This window comes from Garra rufa, chromosome 14 (genome assembly GCF_049309525.1).
Source record: "Garra rufa chromosome 14, GarRuf1.0, whole genome shotgun sequence".
Taxonomy (NCBI): Eukaryota; Metazoa; Chordata; class Actinopteri; order Cypriniformes; family Cyprinidae; genus Garra; species Garra rufa.
Window position 1 is genome coordinate 40,992,719 of NC_133374.1, and position 23,038 is coordinate 41,015,756.

The 23,038-nt window shown below is 37.1% G+C and overlaps 1 protein-coding gene across 1 annotated transcript in view; it reads left to right on the forward strand.

Moving 5' to 3' along the window:
* The window catches only part of maml2 (mastermind like transcriptional coactivator 2), a 100,414-nt gene that overhangs the window by 69,406 nt on the left and 7,970 nt on the right, over positions 1-23,038 (forward strand). Inside the window, exon 3 of the mRNA XM_073817731.1 lies at positions 2,809-4,065. Coding sequence (XP_073673832.1) covers positions 2,809-4,065 — 1,257 coding nt within the window. The remainder of the gene's footprint in view (positions 1-2,808; positions 4,066-23,038) is intronic.

The window sequence follows — 23,038 nt, forward strand, 5'->3', positions numbered from 1 at the left end:
TGTTGTGAACGTGCTCAGGACAGAGGTAAAAAAATTATATAAATACTGTTTCTTGTTTTAATGTATCGTTACGAGCCGCAGGTTTTAATTTGGTTTTGTCCATGTATGGTTTTTTTGACTCTCAAAGCAGTGGGTCCCATTGTCTGCCATTATATGACTGACAGACTGCAATGGTTTGAGTTAAAAAACTGTGTTTGTGTTCTACTGAAGAAACAAAATCACCTACATCTTGGATGTCCTGGAGGTAAGCAGATAAACATCAAATTTCCATTTTTGGGTGAACTATCCCTTTAATAAATTTTTTTGTAGGCCTACACAATTAAATAATAGCCTATAAAATACATTTTTGTAATTTGCACAATAGCTGAAATTATGAATGGAAACAGCTCAAGGGCATACACCTGAACTTATTTTTTAAACTTTTTTAACGCATATTCTCTTGTCAATAACAAAACGTCAAAAAAACTGGATGGAAACTTGGCTATAGACGGGAGGTAAGACCATGTTACCATGACTGGTTTTAGAGGGGATTGGGCAGCAAGTAATGACCTAAAAACCTCGTAGGAACCGCTTAACAATACACAAGCATTGATGCAGCCTAATTCAAATCTCGCTCCATCCCTGTGAACTTGTTTGAACATACTCAAATGCATGTCATTTGTTATCCACAACCTGGGTGAGTCAGAGAGTGGAAAAGTAATTTGATACTGATGTCAGCGTGCCATTCATATCTAATTTAAATATCATGCTGGCTATTGAGAGACAGAGATGGGGGTGGGGTGTGGAGAACTGTGATCACTCCCAGTCCTGAAGGCATAAAACATCCCAGCCCAGTAATATTTCCAGTAAATGGAAATGCCTCCAATTTGCCGCTACAGCGAAAACTGCCCCAGTCACCCGTCCCTGTGCTGATAATGAAGTTGGGTTGAACACACATCTCTCTCTCTGTAGGCAATAATGTCAGATGGGGTTTAAATAACTATGCATATCCATGTGCAGGCAATATTGCGGCTGGGTAGAAATAATGATGGTTAGGGTGGTTTCGGTCAGCAGCTACTTCATGATTATTCTGTCTGGTAAATTATATCCATCATGCTTCATCGTAAAACTGAAAATATGCAGATGTTGGAACAGTTTCTACCTGATCTGAAATTACTTTGTTGGTGTAACATAATGTGGTCAGGTTTATTAATTTTTATATGTGTGAATATTGCTTATTACATTTGATTACACCAGCAACATACAGTCAGTTAATTTAGTGAAGTCAATTTTTTAAGTTACCTGTATTATTTCTTTGAAATAAAGTAAGAGGTATTCTATATACAAGTATTGGTCCACATTTGCCTCTATAAAGCTACTTAAACATCACTTATGAGTCATTGTTCAAGCCTAATTTACATAAATTAGGACCTGAAGAACAAAGGGAACAGTTTCACACAAGGAAAATGTTGCTATCTTTACAGCAACCCAACAGTGGGAAATGTAATTCATGCAAATGAGAGACACAGATAAAGCCTTCTTTTGTCTAACAACATCAATCTAATAGCTAAATTTATCCACACAGTTAATACCTGGTTTGGAGACGATAGATTTTGGAATATTTCTTTCAGCAAATGTTGTTAAGGAGCACAGGCCTGCTGCTAGTAAAACAGGTGGATTAGTGAAGATGCAGGGATATGATTAAGATTGGGTCTCATTAACTGGAGTAGTGTGCATGCATACACACATATCTGTGTAAAACCTGTGTGCAAACATTTCCACACAGAAAGTGATTTATCAATATGTTTGCAAATTATAAAACCAGGTTAAGAACAGGACTAACCAACAAACCACAAGTTCAAAAATCACTTGTGGCATTAGAAACATGGGGATAACTATATATATCATAGCTGAAACAGGTGCTGCATAAAAATAGAGCTGATCACATCTAGTCTAGTCTATAAAAGTTGTGTATTGTGTTTTGAGATTGGCAGTCTTGGCTTTACTCAAAATCTTGCTATGCATGCTCTCAGGGCAAAAGCACATCTTTAGGGAGCAGTGTGCTTGCAGAGAGTGATGAATGGCTGTACAAAAGATGGTTTTTGCATGTATTATACTAATTACTAACTGTGGGCATGAGCTCCTTAATTTAAAACGAATCTAGATTCATCCACATTCGAATGAGGGTATGAACACTTGTATGCATGTAAACACCTGTTGTGAATCTGGCATAAAAAAGAAAACTTTCTATGTGCACGTCATGCATAGAACTATGTCTAGCAAATGTCTAGCACATGCATTCTTAGTAAGTAGAAGTTTAACCTATATCTGTAGACATTCCTTTTATTAGGGCCATGTGGGAAATCATAAACTTTCTATATTAAATCTAATAAGTCTCTTTTGAAATACAAAAATGGACATCTGAATAAGGCTAAAGAGTCTCGGCAGTAAATTGCAAAACTGTATCAATTTTCATAGAGATAATTCACCCACAGAACACATTTTTTATACACTAATATTTAGAACTCCTCTCATAGTTTTAATTGGTTTTAAACATCAAAGAGTATTTTAATAAGAGTTCATTAATTAGATAGAGATGGTCTTGTTACAGTATGTGGCCTTGACTCCCAGTTGTGCAGAACATTAGTTCATTTTGGCTGTAGGAAGCTAGCGTAGGACTTTTGAAGAATTCTTTTGATCAAATCTGTAGAGCAGTATCCCTTTAATTGACAATCAAACAGTCTGTTTAGACATATTTTTCACCTGAGTTGTATTTTTCATGTTGAGAATAAAATGCACTTACTGACTTTACATTCTTTCCATTTTCAGCAGGGACTGAGAAGAAAGATTGAAGCGCAGTCTCCTGGATATACATCCAAGCAGAATGGCCTCTCCTGTGGGGCATCAGGATCCGACTTCAAGCGCCTCCGCATGGAACCCAGCTCGTTTCGACCAGGTTCCTGTGCTTTGGCTTCAGGGCAGACTCAAAGATTGGTTGGCGATGCCACCCATAGTAACATTCTTCGAAGAAAGGACACCTTCATGATGCCACACGGAGTCAGCAGTGATTTATTCAACATAACTCTAAGGGATATGAAGAAGGAACCGACTGAAGTGCAGACCTGTGGCCAGTCGTGCACAGATCCTTCCACGTTGACGTTTGACTTCAAAGATGAAGTAAGTGGACAGATTGACCCAGAGCTCCAGGACTTGTTTGATGAGCTCACCAAGACCGTGCCATCACTCAATGATCTAGAGCTGGAGAAGATGCTAAAGCAGGATGATGACTTCGGCCTTGATCTGGGTCGACCCAGTTCAGCTGGTGCGGCTCATCCTTGTCTTCACCTGGATAAGCCAATAAAGACAGAGTACTCACCAGATTTTAGCCAGGCTGCTGGAAGCTCTCCACAACTAAGACCAGCCTCTGCCGGACCTTCGTTCTCAATGGCCAACACAACTTTATCCACCTCATCCATCACTTCAGCACACCATGGACAGGTACCTACTGGAGGTCCCTCTCGAGGTCTTCCAGCATGGCCTGAGATGTCACATGCTGAGCAGCTAAAGCAAATGGCTGCTAACCAACAACAGCCCAACTCTTTGCTCCACAACCACCAGCAGAGTCAAGCAGGAGGAGTTAGGAACTGGTCCTCCACCTTGGGTGTCCACCAAACTCCTGGTGCTTTCAATCAGGAGACTGTTCCCGGTAATGCTTCCCTTTCTCAGCAGAGACTCAATGCGAGTGCTGGTCAGGCCAAAGGCATGTCCAACTGCTTTCTGAAGCCCAATGAATTCAACCCATCCCATCACATGGACAAAAAGGTTCTCAGCACTAAGCCCCTGCTACATTTCAGCCCTAAAGCACCATCTTCCACCACCGGCCAACAAATGCCCATCATGGCTGCTCCCCCAAACAAAACAACCATGCAACAGCAGCCGTCTACAGCAGGCCAGGGCATGCACTTTCAGAACTGCCAATTGCCCATGCAGCCATCTGCCTGCCTACAAACTAAGCCTTTAAGTCAAAGGCCTCCACTGAATCAACATGGGGCTGGAATCAGTTTCAAAATGGCACAGCAGAGACAGGTAAGATTAATGTTTATTGTTGTTTTAACAGTTGCCATATCAAACTGTACAACAGGGATCCTTATGTCTGGGCTATGAGATCCACTTTCCTGCAGAGTTTAGTTCAACATTTTAAATTATAGGTAGGTGAGTTTGATCAGGGTTGGAGCTAAACTCTGCAACACATTGGCCCTCCAGGGCAAGATTTGAGGAACTCTGCTGTACATTGTGTTCCCGATGAGATCTTGGGTAAAAGTTGCAAGACAATGGGTCACATTCCCTAATCATTAGGAGTGTAATAATTCACTTGTTTCCTCGATGCATTGATTTACAAGTGAAACCCTGTTGAAAAAAACAGCATATGCTGGTTAGGTATGTTTTGGTGCTGGGATGCTGGTTTCAGCTGATTTATGCTGGTCCTTTGCTGGTCCTTGACCAGCAACATGACCAGCATAGACCATCAAAGGACCAGCATAAACCAGCAAAGGACCAGCATAAACCAGCTGAAACCAGCATCCCAGCACCAAAACATACCTAACCAGCATATGCTGTTTTTTTCAGCAGGGAAAAAATCAAGAACTCAGTGGCTTAAAAATATATATTTAGGGCCTGAACACAGATGGTGTTGTTCTGTTTATTATTATTCTTCCGATTCTTCTCCAAAATCAATAGCATTTTTGAGGGGCTAAACATGCTCGAAAACTCATGAAACTTTGCACATGCCCCAGAAGTAGCGAAAATTTACATCTGATATGGGTTTCAGAAGTGGGTGTAACAAAATGGCTCAGTAGCCAAAATTTCAACAATGTGCCTCTCGAACTGCTTTTAAAGGTTGTATCAGCGATTTCTAGACAATTTATGGGGCAGGCAGCGAGCGGATCGTGAAGAAAGGTCAGCTGAAATTGACACTTTATGTTTTAGGCTAGAAATCGCTGATACAACCTTTAATGTACATGTACGAAATTTGATACATGTATACACTGATATATTGGTAAAATACCACATGATACACACACCAATACCTACAGAAAAGTCCCCTGGTAGGAAATCCAAATCCTACCAGGAAGACATTTAATTTTAATTGTCCTGATTATAATATATAATATATAATTTTTCAGATTAAGACCAAATTTGGTCAGTATAATCTAAAGCCCTTTGTGACATTAAATTGTGGAGATCTTGATTTTTTGTTGAAGGGCGTGTCCTTGGCAGCCTGACAAATTTTGCAGTGAAAAAGGAGGTTGTTATAACTCAGCCATACAATGTCCTACCTGCCCCAAACTTAATATGTTTGATAAGAGTCCTGTCCTAAACCCATGTCCATATTCAGTTATAGTCATAATGTCACATGCTATCAACAGGAAGTGACATGTTTTATGCTGTAGCAAACCCCTCCTAGAGATTTAATGACAGCAACATTATATTTGATCAGTCTAATAATCTAAAGGTCTTTGGGATGTTAAAATGCGAAAACCTTGAGTTTTCATTAAAGGGCGTGTCCGTGGTGGCCTGACAATGTTTGATGTTTTGCCATGGACAAAGAAGTTGTTGTAACTCAGCCATACAATGACCGATCTGCCCCAAACTTCACATGTTTGATAAGAGTCCTAGCCTGAACACATCTAAAGGCCAATATTCTGTTATAATCATAGCGCTGATAACTTGTTTTACACATTACTAGTAGTAGATATCTACATACCAATATTTAGTTACAAGCATAGCACCACCAGCTGGCATCGGGAAGTTTCACACATATAAATGACTGACATATTAATCCCATGTTTACCATTTTAAATACATATTGTTCACCATTCGCTGTTTTCCTAAAGTCACCTGGTGGCGGTGAGCTCCAGTACAAGGGCACTTTCATTGCTGCTTGCTGTTGCTCAATTATCTTGCTGCACATACTCTCAGGCGAAAGCACAAATTTAAAGGAACCGTATGTAGGATTGTGGCCAAAACTGGTACTGCAATCACTTTCAAAATACTGTAGAACGGTATATCCCCTCCCGCTCCCCCCTGACTCGAGGTTGCCAGCTAAGCTGCAGGAGTAGGCTGAGGCTGCTACAAGGAGCTTCCAATGGCAAGTGACGAGTCCTACACAGAAATTTGTTTTTCTTCTGTTAATTATGTTTATGCTTCACAAGAGATGTTTTGCGAAGTAATTATGTATCGCAAAAATTTACAGATGGCGATTAGCCAAATATTTCGTAAAGATGTACTGTAATACCACATTTGAGTCCGAACATAGATTGTTTTCATACCCTGCTCGTGGTGCGATATAAAGCTTTTTATGAACGCATTTAGCACGGCCGATCGTGGGAAATCCACTGTGTACGGAAGCAAAGTTAGCCAAACATAGATGAATATTACCTGTCCAGGAAAAAATTACCAACGATGGCGTCTATCTTCAAATTCTTCTCCGTTTTCAGCCGTCTCCATCTTTCAAAGGCATCTCCTATACAAATCCTTGTTTTATTTCCGACTTTGTCACGACGTATTTCGGATTCATAACGAGATCTTTTAGGTTTCGTAACGTTATACATGTTTTATCCGACACGTTCGTATAGCTTGCTGCAGCTCTAACAGAGATGGCAACCCGTCTCACGAAACTCTACTGACTTCGTGATTGGTAGATAGCTGGAGGGTGGAGCCTCAGACCAAAACACAAAATGACAACAATAACATCAGTTGAGGGCTGCAACTCTCACTTTTAAATGACAATATCCTGGCCGGACCACTGTTGTCAGTGATATAAGTATTTGAAATGAACATGATTTCTTAATGTCTAGTGACATGTTAGGGCCATTTTATAATTAACTGACATAAATTTCTTACATACGGTTCCTTTAAGAATCGTCTACGATATGTTAGCTAAGAGTGACAAATGGTTGTACAAGACAGGTTGAGCATCTGGTTGTGAATATTACAAAAAAATTTGGTGCAATTTTTTGTGAATGTGGCCCACTGTGTGATATTAACTGTCTTTTGTGTTAGACAGCATGATATGTCAAGTCAAATAATTAACTTTGCTACATTTTCCATTTAACACTCTATCACATTTTTGCTGTGCAGAGCAGGTTGTTCTTGACACAATGGAGCCGTAGTGTCAAAAACACACACCCTGCTTTCTTTCCATCTGTCTGCCTGTTGTGTTAGCCGTTAGCAGTCTGCCAACTGCTTTAAACTCAACGGTGCTGCATTTTGCTGTAGGCCTGTTTTTCCTTTTGTTTTTGACGATTGTTGTTTGTGTCTAGGCGCCTTGAATTTGTATCGCCTCAAAGCAGTTCGACGGTAGCCCCGACTTGCTAGAGCATGGTAGATTAACATGTGAAATTTCTAATTTCTCCGCCTGTCACAGTCACTTGCCGTCAGGGCATAGATGTGCACAGCGGGATTTGCTAATTGGAGGTTGTTAGCTGCAAGGGACAAGTTGTGGAAAATGACAGTAATCTGCTTAGCCCAGTGCTGGAGGTTGAACCACTGATTTGTTATGATTTGGGAGCTTTAGAACATCCCCCTTTTCAGTTTCATACAAACAGTATCTCTTGACTCTTTTTGTGGGAAACGATAACGAGAACCACACAAGAGGAGGGGAGTGTGGAAAGACATGCTTGATTCTGACACAAATATGTAGATCAGTCACATGAGCATACAGCTCTTTTTGCAGCCACTGATGGTAGAGTTGTTAGTTCTTTAAGGTCTTTTTTTCAGTGGACCTTGCTCAGTGGACCTACAGAATAGGCTAGAACTGTTTACATGTTTGATTTACAATTAGCTTAATATTCTGCTATCTCTTGTTAAATATCAGAACAATGACTCCAGACACTTTCACACTGTTGGTGAAGCTATTCAAAAAGTGTAGCTAACTAAAATAACAGCCAGTCTTTAGATTAGCTAAACTGACAGCTAGAGCTGGGCGGTATGACCAAAAATTTATATCACGGTATTTTTCAAAATTATACGGTATCACGGTATATGACGGTAATTTTTTTTTTTTTCATGCATGACTAGGTGTTAACCACATTTCCTAATAAATTAGAGAATAATTACTGCAGTATATTGGCTTACATTGACCGGACTAGTATTAACCCAGGTTTGATTGGTCTCACAAAATGCTGCTGTTCACAAAGAAGTGACAGTGGCACTCATAATTGTAATGAGGTGAAGAAATCAGAATTCATGATTTGCAGTCAAAATACACAACACTTTATTGTGCATTCTTCACCAGTTCAAATTTACAAGTCTACGCGTTTCTCTTCCAGCAGGAGGCGCTGTCAGATTGGTAGTATACAAAGTAGCGCAACAAATGATTTTGAAACGTGCAGCGCTCATATTTATTCAATGGATAGTCTTTTGAAGTTTCATCGCAATTCTTGTCTTTCAGTCCCCACATTTTAGACCACCTGAAATCATAATTATGACTTTCATAACCCCCTAATAACACTGCAGTCATCAATGAAAATTAAGAGCTTTATTTAAGACTTATAAAAAACAAACCTTACACAAAATACGTTTCTTTTTTATTTATTTTTCCCACCATGTTCGGGGCACAAGAAAAATATTAAGGGACTAAATAAATATCAGCATATGAAGTATAATCGTCTCTCATTGTCTGAAAGAATGCACATCAGATGCTGAAAGTCAGTTTTTACTTTCACTTTAACATATTGATCAGTTTCCACGTTGCTTGTGTGATATCCATTGGCTTTAAAGCATAAATATTAATAAAAATACAGTATATAGAAAAGAAATATCTTTAAAATATTGCGACGTAACACCAACGTAAAGCCATTGTTTTTCTCTCACTGAAAGCTTGTCTGCGCACAATGCGCCGATCTCTGCTCTCATCTCTGCAGACACACCCCCTCTTGAAATTTCGGCATTACAAGTTTTGCAAATCGCTAACCCTGGGTCTTTCTCAGATATACTGAAATACGTCCACACCTCAGATGTGTTGCTTCAGACAAGCACGTGCAAGCTGCGGTTTCTGTTTGCGTCAAGATACGTGTTCCCAGCGCTTTGTACGCACACACTCACCGGTATTGGGGTATATGAAAAATGAATATCATAAAAAAAAAACACCGGTATTCGGTATGAAAAGGTATACCGCCCAGCCCTACTGACAGCTACTGTATCATTAAGAGTAAGTATGCCCTTGTAAAAAAGAAGTGTACTTAATTCAAAAATTGTCATTCAAGATGTTCATGTCTTTCTTTCCTCAGTCGTAAAGAAATGCTGTTTTTTGAGGAAAACATTTAAAGATTTTTCTCCATATAGTGGACTTCTATGGTGCCCCCGAGATTGAACTTCCAAAATGCAGTTTAAATGCAGCTTCAAACGATCCCAAATGCGGTTGTAAGGGTCTTATCTAGCAAAATGATTGGTTATTTTTTACAATTTATATATTTTTAATCTCAAATGCTGGTCTTGCTTTACCTGAACTCGGTTAGTTAGGGTATGTCAAAAAAAAGCCCATCTTATTTTCTTCCTAAACTTTAAAAATCATTTCAAAATCATCTTTCATCGCTGCAGAAGTACCGACCCAACCTTTGCAAAGTGAACATGCAAAGAAGATCAACAAAATAGGTAAAACAGCAATGTAGGATGATTTTGAAGTTGAGGGAGAAAATGAGATGAGCGTTTTTCGACGTACTCTAACTGTCTTGAACCAAAAAAAAAAAAAAAAAAACAGTTCAGGCATAGCAAGACAAGATGAGCGTTTGAGGTTAAAAACTATAGAAATTGTAATAAAAGAAAAAAAACCAATTGTTTCGCTAGATAAGACCCTTCTTTCTCAGCTGGGATTGTTTACAAACGCATTTGGGATTGTTTGAAGAATCATTTTGGAAGTTCAAACTCGGGGCACCATAGAAGTCCACTATATGGAGAAAAATCCTGTTTTTCCTTAAAAAAACATAATTTCTTTGCGACTGAAGAAAGAAAGACATGAACATCTTGGATGACAAGGGGGTGAGTACATTATCTGTAATTTTTTGTTCTGGAACTGAACTTCTCCTAATGTTATGAGTGTACTTAAGTGGCCTAATGTAATGTAAATGATGTCTCTTATATGTAAGAATGTAAGTTATATGTAGTACTGAAAAACCCATGGAAGACTTTATTTAAGGTTTATTGAAGGTTATTTAAAAAATCAACATCGTTTATACATATTTTGGACTGTGGAGGGTGCCATTATTTCAATGAGTGAAATGGCTGATCTACTGACGCTACCTATTCCTATTTTACTGCAACACAACTCGGAAAATAAAATACTGATAAAATGCCACGTTGTGTGGTTTTGGTTGAAATTGTCAGTCAAAGGGCAACAAGAGAAGCAATTTAAGTCCTCACTGCTTTCTTAGTGATAAAAAGAGGAGAAAAAATGGGAAGACGTCCTGTGGACAAATAAAACATCTTTTGTTCTCTCAAGCCCTGATGCCTTTGAGGCTTTTAGTAAACCACAGCTACTGAAAGAGCTTACAAACGGCAGAGACAGGAATCACTAGATGCCATCCTGGCAGATTGGCAGGATTTAAGATTGTAGTCATTATCACCACTGTTTATACTGCTTACCAATAAATTTGCTGCACAACCACCTTGCTACTGAGAAATAGTTGTAAAAAGAAAAAAAGTACAACTATTTGCTGTGCAGGTACTGATCAACACTGCATTTAGTAATACATTAACTTATAATGAATATTTAATTTTTATATATCAAATAAAAACTCGTGTTGTGACATTTGGTAGAGCTGGTTGTGATTGTAGAGATGATACAGCATTGATGGGGTTAAGTGTGCTGCACTAGTGGAACTAAAGCCACAATGTCTGTTCCAACAGGGAGAAAAATAGGCAATGGACAGTCTTCCCACACGAACTGAATTAGTAATGCCATGGAAATAAAAGTTCCAAAATGGTGCCGTGATCCCACCGGAGCCCTCGAGAACTTTTGTTCAAGCTGAATTTTCTCCCACTGGGTGCAATGCACAAAATGCATGTTAAGAGACCAGAATGTGGAGTCAGTTTCTTGTTTCTTTGTTCTCACTGGCTGCAAATCAGTTGTCAGCCTAACTATGGCAAACCGGGTATCTGCGATATCACTGACTGTCGAGTGGAAATCTTTTTTTTGTGGAGAGAAAAATGTACTGCATGCACTACCTGAGATAAAAACAAACGACCTCAAACAAGTGTAATATATCACATTGAGAAACCTGCGTGCCCCAAAAACTTCAAGCAGTGTCTGATACTTTCTGATTAAAGTGCTGTTACACTGACTAGTCAGTATCTGGAGAAGCGAGTCAAGTATTTCTGGCTCTGAAGTGAGACTGTAGCTGTGCTGCAAAACCTACACTCTTAAAAAGGATGTGTTAAAAACAACACAACCTGTATTGTTTCTTAACACACCTTTGTGTCTAGTTAAGGACAACACATTTTGTGTTAGTTTTAACTCAACCAGTGTGTTATTCCAGCTAACACAGAAAATGTGTTGATTTTTTTCTACACACTATGTGTTATAAATACACAATTTGTGTTATTTTTTAATAAATCTTGTATGCAATAAAGACACAGCAAACTAATGTATAGTTTAAACATAATTTATTAAACCTGCTACTAACAATTACATTAAAACTCAAAAAGTAAAAAAAGAGAGGTAAACAATCATAATATGGCCGAAGCAGGCGGAGTATTATCAGAAATGAGTTCCCAGCTAGTTTAGCATTTGCACATGTGCTGCGTGGTATTACTGCTCCTGCTTCAGCCTTATTACGGCAGCAAACTTCCTTGACTATTACGCTGGAATGGGAGTGTAGTTCCTAATCTTATCAGCCTATAAAATTGAAGCTTTGCATTGCCACCGGTCTTAGTACACGATATAACTACAGAAGAGTCAAGTTTTAAATAGGACAAATACCGAAACTCGTTGGTCATTTTTGAACGTGATGCTATTGGTCTAATAGGATTCAATGATCTATGCTAAGCTATGCTAAAAGTGATATCGCCAGAACAGGAGAACGGCTGAATGGATTTCAAAATGGTAAAACTCAACTTGGGAGTTGGAGAATGAGCCTATTTCCAAAAAAAGTGGAGTGTTCCTTTAATGTGCCAATGTCTTCCTAACCATGTTATTTCTTAGATATTAACAACTACAATATGTCTTATAAACAGAACTATAGCAGCAAAAGAAAGTCATAATTGCAGATATAAGGGTCGAGACCCAACAAAAGCAAACACTGACCACAGTGATGGTGATGTTTAAGAAATGAAACCAACATCTAAACCTCTGTTTGTCTCTTTCTTTCTCTGTGGAGTGCATCCACATCATCCACCAATGAAAACATATTATGCAGTGACGTAGGCAGCAATGTGATTGGATGATATTTAACACATTTTGAGTTAAACACATTGTGTTGTTTCTCATTTGTTACTCATGCAGCATTCCTGATGAAAAAATATCTGGCCACAAAAACGGATTATAAATTTATCGTTATGCCATATTGTTACTAAATATTGCTTTCAACTTGCTTTTTTACATGTTTTTTTTTTCTCTACTCAAAGACACTGCAATGCAAGAATAACTTCTGTATTGATAATATGATTTTAAGATGAACACTTTTTTTTGATTATCCATACATCTTTTAGTAAGTATGTGAGTATCAATTACAATCCATCAATATTGTATGGCACTGCTTTATGTGTTTTGAAACTACCTAGCTTTGATCACAAAATTAAGCATTTAAATATCATCTTACTAAGACATATTGTTGAGTGACAACTGATATTTTTATAAGAGTGCATTTTTCTTGATATTTATATACATTTGTAACCCTGGAACACAAAACCAGTCTTAAGTAGCACAGGTATATTTATAGCAATAGCTAAAAATGCATAGTATGGGTCAAAATTATCAATTGTTCTTTTATGCCAAAAATCATTACGATATTAAGTAAAGATCTTGTTCCATGAAGATATTATAGTACATTTCCTGCAGTAAATATATCAAAACCTTATTTATGATTAGTAATATGCATTGCTTAGAACAACTTTTTGACAACTTTAAAGGCGATTGTCTTGCACTCTCAGATTCCAGATTTGTATCTCGACCAAATATTATCCTATTCTAACAAATCATACATCAATGGAAAGCTTATTTATTTAACTTTGTATCTCAGTTTTTGTGGTCCAGGGTCACATTAGATATCAGTAGTCTGTTATAGAGGTCGACCGATATTGGTTTTTACCGATACCGATAGCTAGGTTGGACCACACTGGCCGATACCGATTAATTAACCGATAGTTTTTGAAAATGGATATTGAAGGGCAACTAAAATAGTGCTCTACTATTTAAAAAAAATAAATACTAAACCATACTTTGTAAATGAATAAAAATATTAATATTAATTATAAATTGATCATTAAAGTTATTTCATAGTTCATTAATGTTAACAAAATGAACTTCGAAATTTAACAATATATCAGTAAATGTTGAAATTAACACTCTAACAAGGAACAACACTTCTATTCTACAGCTTTCATCAATCTTAGTTGATGTTACAAATGGACTCATTGTAAAGGGGTGGGAATCTTTACATTTTAACAATTTTTTTATTATATAAGCAGGCTACTTTTTAAAACAATTACTTATTTAAAATTAGTGATCTTTAAGTGTCGGCAAGTTTACAGAAATAGTTATTGTTTTTTTCTTTTTCGTTTGATTATTACTGATGAGATCAGACAGTGGCAGCTTTAACAGGCTGCATTCAAACGAATGCACAGATCTATTTCGATGTATCAGATGTTTTGTCCTGCTCTGAAAACATAACTGACTGTGTGTACATCAGTTTCGTATAAAAGTATTTGAAAATCCAAGTGCATTTAACCGCATCTGCAATCAAGCTTTTTAGGACGAACAAACAAAGAGCAATTGAAAGTCTGTCAGTGCATCTAATAGCACTGCATTACAAACAGCAGAAATGAAGGCACATGTAAAGTCAAAAACTGCGATAGCTCACACTGTCAAACAATACACACTAAGCTCACTGTGGAAATTCTGTGCAATGAAGCCAGCCGCGTTTCTGGCGCGCACGTGTGCCATATGCGGGAAAAACACACGCTCATTGAAGAGAGGATTGAGGTGCGTCGGAGAATCTATTTTTCACCCACCCTTAATGAAACCGAACAAAAGTGCAGCGCTGTGTTGCGCGGACAACTTGCAGGTATCACACACACACAGGACACGTTGTATAGTTCAAGCATAAATCTAAAACAGTTTATTTAATCACCAAACGGGCAAATGTTTACTTCAAGAATGATCAAAAAAGCGGCAAAGATTAGTTTAAACATGAAACGGAAAGAGAAAGTGCGATCTATATTGCAGCCATTTCAGAAACAATTTCTTTTCTGTTTTACATTTATGTTTAAATATTATTTGTTTTTGTTTTGTTTCAGTTTAATATGTTAATTACGAAAGAAGTTTGTGTAATTTGTAAATGTCATAAAGGATGTGGTATGAATTGGACGGCAATACGCCAGGAGAATTGGAGAGGGTCAGACACAATTTTTGAGCACTTCGTACGTTTTTATTTGTGGAAAATCCCTTCTTTAACGAATTTCGTTTTGTATTATTTTTATCTTAATTTTTAATAGATATTTTTGTTGATCAGTTATTAAAATCAAATAGGAACAGGAAAATGGCATTGTGAAATAAAGTGCGTAACAAGATGCAAACTCACCATGCTTTAACGGCCTGAAGAAAAGGCTAAAACATAAATTATAGCTCTATATTAAGCATACAGACTTAATTAGAGCTACAGAAATACAAATAGTTTGCTTAAATGCACAATACTCAATTTTCCAGCACAGGGTCAAGTCTTTATGAACGATGTGGGACAGATGTGTAATGTAAAACTATGGCGCGCTGTGACTGATTTTGTCGGCTGAATGAACACAGTTTGCTTTCTCATGTCTTTACACCTGCAACTTTGCTGGCTAAGAATATGAACAGCTGGATATAAATCAATACAAATATATGGTAACAATCCTGGCATTAAACATTGGTCAGGGGCTTAACCTCTCATACTCTATGACAGCGGAGCGTGAGCCGCTTCAGCAAAGAACACAACCCGGAAAAACTATCGGCAAGGATTTTTGCCGATAACCGATAGTTCGGCCAATCAACTATCGGTGCCGATTAATCGGCAAAACCGATACATCGGTCGACCTCTAGTCTGTTATACTGTTATAAAGTTCTCATTGATTTTACATTATAAGCTATCAGAATTTTATCTTTTTTTTTTTTTGGATAGAAATATCAGCATTTGCACCAAATTGCATATTTATGCTCAGTTTAGGCAACTGAGTAACATTTATTTATTTATTTATTTTAAACCTTCTCAAATATCAGCCTCATATTCTGTTATATCATGCAATATGAGCCATAAAACCTGATGTATCGCATATGATACTCAAACATCTAGCTAAAGTAAAAATATCCCTTAGAAAAAAAACACATCATTCTTAAATCATTAAAGGGGTCATATTATGCTTTTTCACTTTTTGAATTTTAGCCAGTGTGTATGTTTAGGCATAAAAAACATCTGCAAAGTTACAAGTCTTTACAAGTTGCAAGTCCTGTTCAAAGGGAGATATTTAGTTTTTAAAAAATCCCTTTTCAAGAACTACAAAGGACGGCTTGTAAAAATGCAAGCATTGACTAAAGTGCCTGCGAACTGCTCTGGTAGCCCTGCTAGAGCCTCGCCGTTGACGTGTGCGGTATAGAGGGTCGAAACATGTGGAGCCGCGGCTGATGTAAACACAAGCATTGACTAGAGTGACGATCATCGGTAGAGCCTTATGCTGGAGCTGGTTTGGGGCATGTAAAGAATTAAATAAATTAGCATAATAATGATAATATCATGTATCGGCAATCTCGCAGGCTGACAATAGGACCAACACTACTGTAGCGTATTATTTACTCACCCTCCATCCATCCTAGGTGTATATGACTTCCTTCTTTGACATAAATGCAATCTGAGTTTTATTAAAAATAATCCTGGCACTCCCAAGCTGTAGAACGGCATAGACAAGTGTGTTTCTCCATCAGTCTAAAACAAGTCGATCTATAGTAAAAAGTGCCTCACATGGCTCTGGAGGAGTCAGTAAAAGCCTTCTTTAACGATCCAATGTGTTTTTTTTTTTTTTTGTTTTTTTTAAATAGCCATATTTAAACGTAAGAATCACTTTAATCTAGTTTGCGCAGTTGTACATGGAACTTGATGCTTTGAGAAGGGGCGTGGCAGGACTGAAATGGCATCTAAGCTGTTGGCCAATTGCAACGCAGTGGGACTGCTAACCAATCACAACACATTTCGTTTTTCGGAAGGCGGACCTTCATCAAACCAAGGAACTAATCGAGCCATTTGTTTGCCTGGGGAAAAAGCCATTGTAATAATGTAAATTATGTGAATAATAATCCGTTTCTTTAACCAGCAAGCATGAGAACATTTTAGTTCACCCCCCAAAACAAAATACAGATTTGCAAAAGAGCATAATAGGACCCCTTTAAATGAACAATAGTATATTTTGTTAGGGGAAATGAGTATTTGAGCCTCAGATTTGTGTTGCTCGTAGCTTCGCTACAGCTCTTCATTACTGTGAGTGGGAATGAGTTGGTTTGTGGGGGTTGGTGTAGAGTGCCAGGTTGTTGTAGCCTCGCTACGAGAAGCGCATGTTTCCTGGGAAAACGATCTGGGGCCAAGTCCAGATGCCGGGCTGCTCCCAGGGGAGGGCGTCCTGCCTCCAGTCGGCAGGAAGTGCTGTGAGAGAGCAGCGGGGCTGGGGCCTGGAGTCCTGTCAACTGCTTGTAATGCTGGTGGAATGGGAGCCTAAATCACATCTCTCCTTTATGGACTCGGCAGACACATGTGGTATTCATTTAACGATGCACTGGTGAAGAACGAGGAGGGAAAGAGAGATGGAAAACAGCTTTATGACACATCAGGATCACAAAGAGTGGATTACAGAGACGGCCACACTAACGAGGCTTTAGCTCCCCCACATAACAAAGGGTTTGACTGAAGCAGCCGATTTCACTCAAATGTGAACACAATCTGGCTTTGTGGTCACAACTTATGAGAATGGTCTGAATTTCTCACGGTATCGCCTAGTGGAGGGGTTTCAGATGCAATGAACAGACCTGAACAGAAGTGCTCTGTACTTTCGTCACCACCAGAGCATTTTACAACAATATGACCCAAACTTTAACCATGATAGCATGTGTGGAATGTGATGAGGCTTTGCGTTATTCAAATGCGTGGCATTTTTTCTGTATGAGCCACCACTAATGCTTTGCGGGTTAATAATGTGATGCTGTTTTTTGGCCTATCAGTACATTTAAAAACTAAGTACAAAAGCAGTTCATACATCCATTGACTTGAGAGCATGTCAGGGTGGTATGACTGTCTGATATCATAGTGAAGAAGAAATCATCATTAATGAGAACTTTATGTAGTATTGTCCCTTGTGACTGGTTTTGTGGTCCAGGGTCACATTAGATATCAGTAGTCTGTTATAATGTTATAAAGATCTCATTGGTTTACATTATAAGCTATCATAATCTTATTTTTTGAATAGAAATATCAACATTTGCACCAGATTGCATAATTATGCTCAGTTTAGGCCACTGAGTAACATTTAGCTTTCTTTTAAACCTTCTCGAGTATCAGCCCCATATTCTGTTATATCTTGCAATATGAGCCATAAAACCTGATGCATCGAATATGATACTCAAACATCTACATCAAAGGTCATGTGGTGCGACCAACATGAAAAAAGGTAAATCATAGGAGTAAGGCTCATCTTAAAATTTAAAATAATTTGACCTTTTATTAAGAAAAAGCAAAGTTAGATTGTAAAATGGTGCAAATTCCGAAAAAAAATAGATTCAAGTATTACTAATAATAATAATTAATAATATTTATCAAAATATAATTATAATTAAATGTAAACTTTAAAAAATATATATAACTATTAATCCAGTGTTATTTTAGTATCAGAAAAAAATATTATAGTTTAAAAATTATATTTTGAATTTGTATATATTTTAATTTTTAATTTTGGCACAGTTAGTACTTTTCTTGTGTTTTTATTCAATAAAATGCCGTTTTTTTCATACCTCAATGTTTATATTATTTTAAGTGACAACAAAAATGTCTATGGTTTTAGTTCAAGTTTCAACTGACTATAATAATAACACTGATACTAACATGCATACAGAGAGAACATTTCTAGGAACAGTATGTTAAAATGTTTTAGGTTTTAAAGGTTTTAAAATATTTTCCTTTTTTATCATGCTTATTCTTAGTCACTGTACATAAGGATTATATTATATTTAGATACTAGGGATGCACGATATGAAATTTTTTTACCGATAATTAAGTCCTTCTTGTGGCCGATACCGATACCCAATACGTTCATATTTTTATATGATAATTTTGTGCACCCAGGAGTATACAAAACCTAAAATAAACTAATGAAATGTATATTATATATCTGGGTCTAACAATCATAGCAAACATCAGCCCTGACTCTTCAAAAATGTTTTTATTTTTTGTGTAAGGCACCACAATTCTAAATAAATAAAATGCTTTGACATTGTCAACCTGGAAAAAATGAAAAGTGCATCATGGACTAACGTCAGATGTCCAAATGTCCGTTAAAGCTTACGTGTAGTCCATTCTTATTGATCATATTATGAATGTGTGCTGCAACCAAATCGCACAAGGCGGGGAATAAAACATCAGAATTGAAATAAAAACATCTCAACTTTTCAGAATGTCGCAAGCCCAACGCAGGTCATGTGACAAGAGCGGAGCAAGCTACAGAGCGGTTTGGAAAGAAAGAGAAGGCGGCGCTTCAGCGTTTTCCATGCGTTTTTAGGCGCGACATGTGAACGGCCCCTAAAACAGATTCACCGCAATGACGACCTCTGAAGTGAGATATAAGATTTGTTGTGTTAAAACTTGACGGCTTTTTACCTCCTCTCGGAAACCTTGCTAAACATGTGTTACAAATAGCAATAGCGTTGTCCTCCTCTGCCACCGAGAAAAACTTCCAGACCGGCGAAGACGATGATGACGACACAGATGATGACGTATTAAAAGTCCGAGAGTCACTGCAGTTTACAGCTGCAGTCACTTGCACTCGGAAAGCAGATGAATCTCAGATAAACCAGACTGATTGATTGATTTACCAGCAAGAGTACTTTATCGGATCGGATTTCATTTATTTATCGGAGCAATAAAAATGACATCATTTTTACCCATATCGGTCGATAATTTATCTGTCCGATAAATATGTTGCATCCCTATTAGATACCAATAGTCCAATGCACAATTTTTATAAGCAATCTGACCTACAATATTTACTTATTGTAAAAAATAAAATAAAAAATAATAATAAAACAGAGCATACTCAAAAAAAATGATTCTTTAAACTAATTCAATTCAATTATGGACAGTGGTTCCAAACAACCAAATTGTTTTTCATTAACATATAAGGATTTTTTTCAATCTATTCAAAATTATTCTGTTAAGACAACACAATTGAATTAGGAAAATCAATGTGAAATAGTAATGTCCAACCAAATCAATGTAATCAATGTCCTTTAACTTAAAACCATTAAGTTTAGTCAGCTTGTTTTGGTTTACTAAATAATAGGCCAAACAGCTCATAATTTATTCATGTCGCAATGCATGATGGGAGACATGGATGAGTTCTGATTGGCTACAACATGGTTTTTTGGTGGTCACCGTTGTTGTGATTCTCACACTGATTCTTCATGTCTGTGTGTCTAAAAGAAAAAAAGCTTTTTTTTTCTTTCTTCATCTGTCTTATAAAGCCAAAACTGACAGATTTTTTGTTCACATTTCTATTGAAATCTGTAAGAAAAATCTAAGTCAAGTACTTAAGTCACTATATGATGATAGCTATTTTAAGTACAGTCAATGCTACTTGATGACTTTTGTTCTTGGCTTGTCTAGCTGTTATAACTCAGTAAAAGCAGCCAAACAAAACCTAACATTGAAGATTTAAGGGTCAAGAGCCCAACTAATGCAAACATTGACCACTATAATGGTTGCTTAATTTTTTTTTTCCTCTTTTGGTGATTCTGCTTATTAACATCAGGTGTCTGTAATAATGTTCAATCATGACGTGTCTTCATCAAATACTTTAGAAATTGTCACATCCCGTTTTTGAATGGTGAAATTAAACCCTTTGCGTTACTTTAACAATTCATAATTAAGTAAAGTGGATAATTAAACAGCTTAAGTTATTTAAGCACAATACAACAGTGTTTTGGCGGACAACAATGTATATATATGTGTATATATATATATATATATATATATATATATATATTAGTGGTGGGCCGTTATCGGCGTTAACGTGCTGCGTTAACGTGAAACACTTATCGCGCGATAAAAAAAATATCGCCGTTAATCTATTCTCAAATTTGGGTTGGGAGCTGGGTCTAAACTACGCAAGCTATGATGACTTTCACCTTGATAGTTTAACGCGGATGTATACCGAAGACTATAGAATATGGTCGCGCATTTAAGTCTCCTCCGCCAAAACACAGACGGGATCGCGTCGTCCTCCATTCATAAAACCGAATCTACTATAGCGAAATGCCACGTAAATTCGTCGTTTTTTGGATTCATAAATCAAATGTTGGTCTGTCACTTAATTCAAATCGCGATATGGACTAGTGTATGTGAAAACTGAAATGCAAAAAGACCGTTTTAATATGAATCCGATATGTTCCGTTTGCCTAGCTGTATGTATGCATTGCGGAGACGAGCTTTTACTACACGCATACTGAAACACACGTGACGCTCCCGGTAATTTTTGGCATTTTCATCTCACATGAACGGATAAACTCAATCTCCTAAACTGCTGTGAGTGTCACTTTTACCGTTTCATTTGAGAAAACTAGCATCATATCATACTGTATGACACAGAAACTTCACGGCAACCTGTCAAAATAAAAGTACGGTGTAACATCTAATGGGCTGGGTAGGTGTTGACGTTAAAAAAAAACACAATCTAATAGGGAGAAAAAATAATTTCAGTGTTAGTTAGTTAGTAAACACAAGTACATCTAATTGAACATAATTTATTTTCATCAACAAATTATCATAGAACAGCTTTATGAGCTTTATGATCCATTCTCAAAGACTTTAAGTCATTATTTGGGTAGCACACATATTCTGAATGCCTTCAGCAGAATTCAAATTAGCCATTTTAATCTAGATTAATCTAGATTAATTCCAAGATTTAATCTAGATTAATCTAGATTAAAAAAATTAATCTATGCCCACCCCTAATATATATATATATATATATATATATATATATATATATATATATATATAATATATGTATATGTTGTTTTAAAATAAAATATTTAAATAAGACCAACAATGGCACAAAACCATTTTTTTTTGAGTGCACCTTAGCAACTGCATGACGACACCTTTTCAGCCATTTGTAATGCCACATTTGTAGCCACCTTCAAAAGTGTTTTCTATTTATCATGTTCCTTTTTTCCCTGATTTTAATAGTAATTGTCTCAGGAAGAGATTCATCTTTGCATGTTGAAAAGAGCTTATCAGTGAACCGGACAGAGCTCGCTCGCCCTCTCATTAATTATCAGACGTCCCAGAGGTGATCCATCAGGGAATGAGGCATCTAGAACTCTTCTAGAGATACGGTTTTTGTGCTACATACTCTCGTACTGGTTCTTCTTTGGTTCGACTGTGGAATTCCTCCCATGACAGAGCAGTTCTTTGAGTGTTTTCCTTTCTGAACCTCTCGAGTGGGGCTTAAGAGGGAGTTTCTCTCCTAAAGACATCTGTTCTCAAATTAATAGCCTCGCGTAACGCAGTGGGGTTTCAGTCAAATCCTTTCTGCCCTGGGAAATGTTTCGTGTCAACACTGTGATTGACACTGTATACACAGTGTGTGTTTGGCCATTCGGGCTGACATGTTCTCAAACAGAGTTTGCTGAGGATAGAAGCCTCTGCTGTTTTGCAAGTTTTTAAGCTCATGCGAGATCAGGGCGCTTGAGACGTTTCTCAAGTTCAGGCTTGTTTAGAAGTACTTCACTCTACTAAAGCTATTCGACACAGAATTATTGCTTTTAACTTTTGGTTCAGTGCAAAGGTCTTTTTCTTAGACGTTCATTATAATTTATTACACTGTGTAATAGCCTTGTATTCCTACCAGAACGGCTTGGAAGAGAAATGGTTTTCACGTTATGCACCAACAGAAAAATGTCCTCTGACGTAGGCCTCATCTGACTCAACCACAGAAACTTTTAGAAAATTTACCCAGCCTTATATCATTCCAGTCCTTATGACTTTCTTCCATAGAACATGAAAGGAGATGTATGTGGTGAAATGTCCAAGCTGCTCTTTTCCACACTTTGAGAATTGACTGTGGTTTCCATTTAATAGCAAAAAAGAACCATAAATGTAATTCATAGGAATCATGCTCAATATTCTGTTTCATATTATGTATTTGAATACATGAGCATAAATGAGATTTGATATCTATAGGGGATTTTCAGCTAAAATTATTGAATTTTCAGTCTGTGCTTCATACAAAGGTACCTTATGGCTTGCAAAGAAAATTGTGCACACCTCTTTTGAACTGCTGTGATATTTCTGTGTTATTTGTTGTTTCTAATTTTTGGATTTGAACTAAAAATCATGTTTTGACTTCCATGGAACAAAAAATATACAGGTTTGGAATTTACATTTACACTAGTTACATTTTATCTAAAGCAATATACTTTGCATTTAAGGTATACATTTTATTAGTTCAGGTATTCCCTGGGAATCAAACCCATGATCTTGGCATTACTAGTGCCACGCTACAGGAATTCAATTACAGAAAGTCATGATGGTGAGTAAATTTGACAGACTCTTAATTT